The 9,380-nt window shown below is 34.7% G+C and overlaps 3 protein-coding genes across 3 annotated transcripts; 2 read left to right on the top strand and 1 right to left on the bottom strand.

Annotated features, from left to right (window-relative positions):
* Positions 1-1,063: 1,063 nt before the first annotated feature.
* Positions 1,064-1,883, top strand: LOC126764191 (39S ribosomal protein L40, mitochondrial). The gene is made up of 3 exons (XM_050481984.1): positions 1,064-1,181; positions 1,236-1,481; positions 1,533-1,883. Exons 1-3 carry the CDS (start codon positions 1,156-1,158, stop codon positions 1,843-1,845), a joined length of 585 nt encoding a protein of 194 aa, XP_050337941.1. The 5' UTR covers positions 1,064-1,155; the 3' UTR covers positions 1,846-1,883.
* Positions 1,884-2,286: 403 nt separating this feature from the next.
* Positions 2,287-3,306, bottom strand: LOC126764182 (prefoldin subunit 3). Its single transcript, XM_050481976.1, has 3 exons — positions 3,105-3,306; positions 2,592-2,989; positions 2,287-2,532 (listed from the first exon to the last, which is right to left on the bottom strand). The coding sequence occupies exons 1-3, from the start codon at positions 3,189-3,191 to the stop codon at positions 2,433-2,435; spliced, it is 585 nt and encodes a 194-aa protein (XP_050337933.1). The 5' UTR covers positions 3,192-3,306; the 3' UTR covers positions 2,287-2,432.
* A 1,087-nt stretch (positions 3,307-4,393) lies between these two features.
* Positions 4,394-9,038, top strand: LOC126763344 (transcription termination factor 2). Its single transcript, XM_050480737.1, has 6 exons — positions 4,394-4,552; positions 4,603-4,656; positions 4,713-5,929; positions 6,196-6,502; positions 6,556-7,412; positions 7,481-9,038. Exons 1-6 carry the CDS (start codon positions 4,480-4,482, stop codon positions 8,228-8,230), a joined length of 3,258 nt encoding a protein of 1,085 aa, XP_050336694.1. The 5' UTR covers positions 4,394-4,479; the 3' UTR covers positions 8,231-9,038.
* The last annotated feature ends 342 nt before the right edge of the window (positions 9,039-9,380 follow it).

Raw genomic sequence — 9,380 nt, 5'->3', positions numbered from 1 at the left:
TAAAAAATTAATTTAAAAGTATTTGTTTATAGTGTATGTCAAAGTGTATTCAACAAAGTGAACTAAATATTTGACTTACGCTTATTTGACAATAAAATAGTAAACAATTCATGTATTTGTTTATATTAATGTTTTCCGTTACAAATACTTTTTCACAAAAAAGTTGATCTACTACATTTCTTTTAATTACATCTCTGTGCCTAAAAAATGCGGATTTCGATCAGGTGATCTCAGCTGTGAAAAATTCTTGGAAAACAGCTGATTCTTTTGTTACTTGTAGGGTTAGAGACTGGTTACAGAATCCCGCTATTAAAATCTCCAATTTAGAGACGTGAGACTGTATCGCAATACAGAATCTCACGGTTAGTTTTTAAAAACATTTTCAAATTGCTAATTAATTTTAATATTTAGCTTATATGTGAATGTTTAAATAATAAAATAAAAAGTGAAATATTAACAAAATAATTTAAAATAGATTTTAAGGAATTAGTTAAACGTAACAAAACGGCAACCAATACGCTAACCTATGAATTTGTGAGAAGTAATAAATAAAATAACATATCGGGGAAAGTCGGGATAACAGATATGCTTGTTACTGCTAACAAACACGTTAACATGTTTATACGTTATATAGAAATTTGGGTAACATATACTTTGCCTATGTATGCATAGGTAACTTATTCGATAACAAAATTATTTGATATCTTTAACGGGCTGTAAACAGATTTGATAACCATTATATGCCATTCTGTTAATCAAAAACAAAACAAACAATGTACGCATAATAGAGGTAACTTGAAACAAGATAGCATGCAATTTACAATTGGTTGGAGTGAGAAAACCATTGAACATCTTTACTTTTTTCCCACTCTCTGAACAAAACTAACAAATAGCTTAACGTACGTAAAACTAAACAATAATAAGTCGCTACACGTTTGTTAACAGATACCCGTTCTGCAGGGTGCCATACAAACGTAAAGCAATTGTAAGTCCTCTGCATGGAAATGATCTGTCAAAGCACATGTTGGAGGAAAAGCGAAATAAAAGTTGTGTGTGATTCATCCCTTAAAGTTACGCAATTGTCAAAAATGACAATTAGCGAACAGCTGAAAGTATGAAATAATTATCTAAATTGTGTGGTGATTTGTAAAAAAAATGGCTTTAAGAGCGGCTTTTAGCAAGTAAATGTGTATTATAACCATATGTACAAATTAATTTACTGACTGAGTTTTTAGGCTTACATTGCAGTCATCAGTTCGACTAATTAGCTCTACTTCCATCAGTCGTTTGCAAGTAACTCCAATTTTATGTGCTGAACCACTGAAGAAAAAGAAGAAACTCGACCCACAAATTATTAAACAACGTGAGGATCGTCGTAAAAAGAAATTGGAAAAACAAATTCGACGACTTGAAAAAAATGCCAGACAGTTGAAACCAATAGAAGAACTTGAAATTCCTCTTACACTCCTGGACGAAAAAGAGTAAGTTTATAGTAGTACGTTGAAATATTCCTAATATTTCTTTATTTGCAGTAAACGCATCCGGAAATTGTTACCTTTAAGTGATAAAGATCTTGAAACGAGGGCATTACTAACCAAGAAGTGGGCGAAATACAAACATCAGCAGAAAGTCTCTGACTTCCAAACAATCGACCGGCTGTTACAATCACAAAACAGGGCTTTGGACGAGCTGCGAAAAGAGTCTGAAGAACTATATCAAGAAGCTATTCAACAAGATATGGCACTTTTACCCGTAACAATTAAAGGACCTGTAGCAACACCTCCAATTAAAAACTATGTTAGTCCAGATGGCGATTACATTCATGAAAACAAAAAATGGGATTAACATGTCAAAATATTAAAATCGTTATGTTGATACTGAAATATTGATCTTTTTTTATACAATTATTATATTATGTTTGCAAGCTCAATAGCTAAAATAGAAAGGAAATGTAAATCACCATAATAATATATAATTTTATGATCAAACAATGTTTTTCGAAGCATTCCTTAATCACCATTTCTTCTACTCCTAGCTTCAGAGGCTTCCTAAAGGTACATGTTTTGATTAAAAAATGCGTAGTGATATAATTTTTGGAAGAAAATGTGTGAACCACTTTCCGTCCTCGTAGCACAACGAAGTATTGTTGAATATAAACGAATATATAAATTGGAGAATTGTACTTCGCAACAGAAACTAAGGCAAAATCTTCTAATGTATTTCTATAAATCAAGGCACACGTAAATACATCAATTGATGCTGGGCGAAACAAACATCAGACACAAGTTTGTTAAATAATTTCAATGCGTATATTTTATGAGACTGGTGATTCGTTCTATCGAGCAGAAATAGCTTCAAAGCAAACAGTTTTGACTCTTAATGTTTAAAGTTGTTGTCAATGCCAACGAATATTTATCAATAAATTTTCAAAATTATGATGATGGTGGAGACGTTTTTGCCGCAGCTTGCCTTTTTTTTACACCCCAATTGTAGACGCGAGCCATATTAACCTCAGTAGTCGTCAACTGATCCCTAAAAAATCAATAATATTAGCTCACAAATTAAGAATTATAAAAATTTGTTAAAGATACCTAAGGAAATCTTGATCATGCTCAACTGTTTTAAGATTTACAACTGCAGAGGTCATGTTTTGCTTCAAAAGATCTTCAGCTTCGTCTAATGGATACTCTAACATCACACTGGCACCTAGCCAAAGACATACCGTTTTCGTTGGTGGTACAAGAGTTTTTATAAAAACTTGGTCACTTAGTAGAAACTGGGTTTCTCGTTCCTCTTTTTCTTCTCTTAAAACATTTATCATCTCCAAAGAACGCTGCAGGTCTGGAATCTGTGATTTTAGTTTGCGTCGACGTGCTTCAAGATTAAAAGCCATAAATCTGTACTTGCTATGTTGTTCATCTAATCTCTGTAGTACTTTTTCACAATTGTCTTCATTTTCTGGTTGTGCCATAAAAGTGTCAATTTCTTCCTGAAAAAGGAGGTTTAAATTAATTTTATGAACCTGTTTTTCACAAAAATTCAATCTATAAGATAAGGTTATGGTGACACAAACGCCCTATAAGGCATCGGTTCATTTAACTTACCAGAAATATAGCCTCTGGTATGCCAGCGAAGGATTTTTGATTTTCGGGCAATTTTGGCATTTCTATAGAATCCATTATACCAGTCATGGTTGTAAAATAGATATTTTACCTTTAATTGAAAAGATTTATAACAGCCGATGAATGCAATAGAGACACAAACAGATATTTCCAAACCACATTCGCTCGCCGATGAAATGTCAGATCAAATTTTATGTGAAAGAGACGAATGTAATTAAGCATACACCCTTGCCACCCTGCTACTTTGCAACTGAGATTTTCTTTAACTCTTATGGTCGTTTTCTAAATGTCTGGTTATCTTTCATCTATCAGTTAAGTTGTGGTTAAAAACAATGTTAAACAATTCAACGTAAAAGTTACATAGAGCAGGTAAATGTATATATAAGTATAAATTATAAATATAACTTTGTGTTTTGCTGGCGGAACTTAAATTATTGGTTAATGCCTTAGATATTTCTAAAAATTTCTGTGCTTGTTAATTGCTTAGTGTGTATTGATTAGTTTGTACGCTTTTGTTTTCACGGCATTGGAGTTTCGTTACACGTGACTTGCTGGGTAGATACATGTTGTGACAATAATTTTTTTACGGATTAAATACCCTCTTGATGTTTCTGTTGTAGCGTTTATCAAGATGCTGCTTTGGTGGCAAGTCGCTAGTCATTTGTTACTGAAATTAGCTGAGGGGAGGTCTAGGAAACATACTGTTTCGCCGTGGTCGGATTATAGAGATTTGGGTGTAATTGAGTGGGATTCATTGTTTATGTTAAGATGTGTTTACAGTAATGGGAAGGCTCGCGCAGGACAGGAACGATTTCCTTGTAAGTGCCAACAGATTACTGACCGCTCAGATATTTCATGGTCCACTTTTCAATCAAAAAGGACCATCCATTGCATATATTACATCTAACTGTCTGGAGTTTTGATATCGCAAAAAATTTGCAATGGAGCCAGTTGTATAAGGTGCTTCTCTAATGGCAGTTAACATACTACTTACCTATCCAAACAGGGTTAAATCGCTGGAATAACAACCTTTGGCTTGATCGAATCCCTACCAATCCAGTAAAGTAGAACCCAAGTAATTTGGAAATAGAACTTATTAACCTAACATGCTTTTTTGACATTGAACCGTTTTATTGATAACTTTAACAGAATTGTATTGCCATTCACAATAACATAAGATAATTTAAATGTTGAATTCTAACTCAACGGTAACGCTAATATAAATAGAAGTGAAATCAAACAAAGCTCGTAACAGTATATTCAAATCCTGATATAAATTGTCGATGAGACATCTGCAATATTTGTCTTCAGTATCATTTTTAGGTAATTTTTTTGAAAGCAGAAGATTTTCCATATAATGTCTGATTCGGATGAAGTGGTTTCTAGTGACCATGAAGAGGAATTTGTTAGCGAAGAGTCTGAAAACGAAGGTAAGAAAATACACGTGCTTAAAGAATGCATTGTAATTTGTCGTTCTTAGATGCTGCTGACTTGCCCAGTGGTGAAGTATTTATTGAGGAGTCGGAAAATGAGAGTAATAATTATTTGTCTCTAAGTAATAAATACGGAATTAATAACATCATTTTATAGGCTCCGATGACAGCTTTGTAGTTCAAAGAGCAGCAGTCAAAAGGGGAAAAAATCGCCGCGCAAACATATCTTCTGATTCAGATCAGGATGACGAAACTGAAAAACAGACATTATCACCACGCACTCGAATGAGTATTACAGGTGTAAGGCCCGCAGATCTCTCCGACTCTAGTGAAATTGAGTACTCGGATGCAAGGTCAGAGGTAGAGGAATCGACAAAAAGTTCCGTCGAAGAGAGTGATGGTGGTGAGGAGAGGACAGTACAACATCAGATCAAATCGAACTCAGTCGATAGGTCTATTAATAAAAATACCTTTTTGGATCAATCAGCTTCAGAAGGAACAGTCGAGGAAAGCATTGTTGCAGATTCTGAAGAAAGTATTACGTATAATGGAAGTGAATCTGATAAAAATTGTTCAGTTGCCACTGCAATCAATGATCGTCGAACACCGAATAAGCAAAAAGTTGAAAGCATTGTTCATGGAATTATGGATTCACCGATAAGTTCAGCTCGTTATAGTATGCAATTTGAAAAGGCCATAAAGGAAAAGTTATCGTCTACGATGTATCAACCTAGCCCCAAAGAAAATTATCGCTCTCAAGTAGAATCGTCAGATGAGAGTGATGTTCAAGTTATAAGTTTTAGGGAGAAGACAATAGAAATTGGTAGCAGCAGTGATGAAAGTAACCAAGAGAACAATATTCCAATTTCAAATACACCTAACTACAAAAAAGGAGATGTGGTCAGACCCAAACCATTTTTGTTGCAACCAAAAATCTCTACAAAATTGGGATTGAATACAGAACGCTCAACCATTACCGGCAAAGACGCGTTAAAGGAATCGATTCTAGTATCAAAAGAGTTTTTTGATAAAGAATTGAGAAAACTAAATGAATTAAAAATCGAGTTGCAAAGCGCAGAAAAATTACTTGAAAAAATATCCAACAGTTTGCCCGATGGGGGAAGGCAGCTCTCCCTTCGAATTGATCGTCTACGAAATGATGTTCACATTAAGTCTCAATATATAAATACTCTTAAAGTGGAAGATGACTGCGTACCTATATCACCTCTTGAGCAACAAGTTCGAAACAAGGTAGATCCGTTAAGCTGGGATGATCTTTCCGCTGCTGTAAACAAAGTAAATCCAACTCACACGGGAAAACAAGGGCTAGCAACATTTAATGCTCAGCGCGAATTAACAGTTGAACGTCTTAAGGTCAGTTGTCAAAAAATATGTTAAATGCTAAGAAAGGTTATGTTTTTGTATGATGAAGTCTGTAGAACGGATATCTGAAAAAAAATGCTATAGATTTTTTATTGTCGGCTTTTAATTGCATAAGTTATTTTGCATTGAATGCACAAAGATGATATATAATTTCGCATTTATTGATTAAAATGTTTCACACACTACTGACATTTTAGCCAATATTTTATTTACATATTTCAATCATCGTTTGAACTTATAAGATATTTTTCCTATAGGATATTCATAGTTCACTAAAAACCTGCCCTACCGAAGATGTGCTTGCTGAAGACCCAGTGGGTTTACGTGTAACACTTATGAATCATCAGAAACATGCATTGGCTTGGATGAACTGGCGAGAAAATCAAAAACCACGAGGTGGTATACTTGCTGATGATATGGGGTTAGGAAAGACACTAACGATGATATCGCTAGTGCTTGCTTCGAAAAATCGTTCAGAACAAGAAGCTGGCACTAAATCTGATGATGATGAAAGTGACAATGAAAATGAAAATGAAGGATGGATTTCAAAAGGGCGAAGGGATTGTGAGTATCTGATTTACAAATGCTTCTCCTTGTGGAATATCATATTTTTACAGATTATCCTGGAGGAACTTTGGTAGTTTGTCCTGCGAGTTTAGTTCGTCAATGGGAGGAAGAAGTTGATAATAAAGTAAAACGCCACAAACTTACTGTTTGTGTTCATCATGGTAACAATAGGGATACCAAACCAAAACATCTACGAACATACGATATAGTTGTTACAACGTACAACATTGTGTCGCGTGAACAAAAGTCTCAAGGTGCCCTTTTTGGCATTAAGTGGCAACGGATAATACTTGACGAAGCACATGTTGTACGTAACCACAAAGCTCAAATGTCAATTTCTGTATGTGCATTACGTGGCAAATACAAATGGGCTCTTACGGGTACGCCAATTCAAAACAAGGAAGCAGATGCCTATGCACTCATTAAATTTCTGCGTTGTACCCCATTTGACGAACTAGCTCACTGGAAGAAGTGGATTGACAACAAAAGTGCTGGAGGTCAGCAGCGCTTAAATGCATTGATGAAATCGCTTATGCTTCGTCGAACGAAAGTAATGCTTCAAGAGCGTGGAGCACTCCAATGTTTACCCGAAAAGCGCATCGAGCTTATTGAAGTCTGCTTGGACAAAGAAGAAATGAATGTATATCAGAAAATAATGGTTTATTCGCGTACGCTTTTTGCGCAATTCCTTCTTCAACGAGCGGAACGCAACACTGATTTTATGTACAAAGAAGATAGCAATAAGCCAACTTTCATGCAAACTAAAGATCCCAACGGAGCGTATTATAAGGTACATGAGAAATTCACAAAATTGCATCGCGGTCAGAAGGACGTCAAATCACATGAAATTCTGGTCTTGCTATTAAGGCTAAGGCAAATCTGCTGTCATCCAGGTTTAATTGATTCGGTATGAATTGCGTGTTGTTAACTGAGTTATTGCGATATTCGTAATGATAGATGTCTTGTATATTTTAGATGCTTGACGATGCTGATAACGCTGAAAACATGGAGAGCGACAGTGATGATGAGAAACTAAAAATTGATTTGCTTGAGCAATTGAATAATTTAGCAATAAATGATAGTACAGAAAATCGGAGTATAGAAGGAGAAGAAGGTCTCAAACCTGACGAAGAGATCATTGCCAAAGCTTCAGCAAAAGTTCTGCAACGTAACAACCCAGTATTCAATATTAAACGACCATCCTCTAAAATTAAAAAGGTTCTGAATGTTTTGAAAACGAAAGTGCTTAATGGAAATGACAAGGCTATTGTGGTTTCACAGTGGACCAGCGTTTTGAATATACTGAAAACACATTTGGAGGAGCAGGGCTGTATAACATTATCTCTTAATGGAACCATACCAGTTAAAAACCGCCAAGAAATTGTAACACAGTTTAATGATGCTAACAATCATAAACGAATTCTTCTACTTTCGTTAACTGCTGGTGGAGTAGGCTTAAATTTGGTCGGTGCTAACCACTTGCTAATGATCGACTTGCATTGGAACCCACAGTTGGAAGCACAGGCGCAGGACCGTATTTATCGTGTGGGTCAGAAGAAAAATGTAGTAATTTATAAATTTATGTGCAAAGATACCGTAGAAGAGCGAATAAAAGCATTGCAGGATCATAAAATGTCAATTGCTGACGGTGTGCTTACTGGCGCCCGTTCTGCTGAGGGTAGCAAACTAACAATGGAAGATCTCAGGGGTCTTTTTGGCATGTAAATAGTTACACCTTTAATTTTTTATAAATTTTGTATTTATTTTATTGTAAGTTTTAATGCAACCGTGATAATCTACATTCGTACACATTAATTTCGAATGAAATTCGTGTTGCAATTTAGTAACCGAATAATCGCTGAATTTGCATTACTTATAAGTATATATTTTATAGTGTTAAGCCTTAAGAAAAACATTTTTTTTTTACAGTAGGTTAAGAATTTTCGAAGGTATTATTACATATTATTTTTATGGCATGGTATCATCAACTATATTTATATTAAGGGATCCTCTCAGTGTGACCCTCCGAAAAATCACTGATTTTCGCGTTTTTTTTTTTTAATGTTGGAATCAACTAATCGGTCAGGTTTTTTTATAAATAAATGCATTCATGACGAATACAAAATAATAATTTTTATGTTTATTTGTTGGGTGTATAATAGTTAAATAAATTGCTGAAATGACACGTAAAAAAGTAAAAAACTATCGAATTTGGCACTTTTTTTTACAGCTTTTCGTGGAAAAAATATGAAGATTTCAAAAAAAAGTTACCATGATCTCTGCAAATTGGAACTAGATATCTTGTAAACTCGTCCTTTGAGAGTGGAAACCGTTTTGAAAAACACCATTCTGAGAAAAACGCTTTTAAAGATTGCCGTCACTATATTCCCCAATTTCACACTGAGACGACCCCTTAAAAAAATTATAACTTCTTGATTTTATAGTTACATAATAAACTGTTTATAACTGTTTTTGATCATATCATTTTATATTCCAAAAGATTTTTGAAATATATTCTAGTAATTCATGAAAACGGCCGAATCTCATTGCCAAGTGCAGTAATTTTGCTTAAGTACTTAAAACTTAAACTAGCAGAAACAGATTTTTTTGCGGAAAATTGCACTATGCTAAAGAAAAGTTTAATTTTATTTCATAACTCCCATATTAGCCAAAAACATACATTTTCTGTTCTCAGTTTCGAATACTACCCAAGTTCATATTCATTCCAGACTCGTGCTGGTTATTGTGTCCAACTCGGCGTGGGGGAATTTTTCTGCCTCGTTTGCGCTAGAAGGCTCCTTCCAAACTCTACCTCGAGTAGGTGCAATACATGCAATGGATGGAGCCATCTTAAGACGTACTCAGGCCTTAAAAC

The sequence above is a fragment of the Bactrocera neohumeralis genome, chromosome 2 (assembly GCF_024586455.1).
Source record: "Bactrocera neohumeralis isolate Rockhampton chromosome 2, APGP_CSIRO_Bneo_wtdbg2-racon-allhic-juicebox.fasta_v2, whole genome shotgun sequence".
NCBI classification, from domain to species: domain Eukaryota; kingdom Metazoa; phylum Arthropoda; class Insecta; order Diptera; family Tephritidae; genus Bactrocera; species Bactrocera neohumeralis.
The sequence above is the reverse complement of the archived record's forward strand: the minus strand, read 5'-3'. Positions and strand labels throughout refer to the sequence as shown.

Bases quoted from the DNA above. Each gene is read 5' to 3' on its own strand.
- LOC126764191 (XM_050481984.1), top strand. From the start codon at position 1,156: ATGGCTTTAAGAGCGGCTTTTAGCAA. The intron at 1,182-1,235 runs GTAAATGTGTAT...CTGAGTTTTTAG, and splicing joins TTAAGAGCGGCTTTTAGCAA to GCTTACATTGCAGTCATCAG. The intron at 1,482-1,532 runs GTAAGTTTATAG...CTTTATTTGCAG, and splicing joins ACACTCCTGGACGAAAAAGA to TAAACGCATCCGGAAATTGT.
- LOC126763344 (XM_050480737.1), top strand. From the start codon at position 4,480: ATGTCTGATTCGGATGAAGTGGTTTCTAGTGACCATGAAGAGGAATTT. The intron at 4,657-4,712 runs GTAATAATTATT...ATCATTTTATAG, and splicing joins TGAGGAGTCGGAAAATGAGA to GCTCCGATGACAGCTTTGTA. The intron at 7,413-7,480 runs GTATGAATTGCG...TGTATATTTTAG, and splicing joins ATCCAGGTTTAATTGATTCG to ATGCTTGACGATGCTGATAA.
- LOC126764182 (XM_050481976.1), bottom strand. From the start codon at position 3,191: ATGACTGGTATAATGGATTCTATAGAAATGCCAAAATTGCCCGAAAAT. The intron at 2,990-3,104 runs GTAAGTTAAATG...CTCCTTTTTCAG, and splicing joins TACCAGAGGCTATATTTCTG to GAAGAAATTGACACTTTTAT. The intron at 2,533-2,591 runs GTATCTTTAACA...TTGATTTTTTAG, and splicing joins CATGATCAAGATTTCCTTAG to GGATCAGTTGACGACTACTG.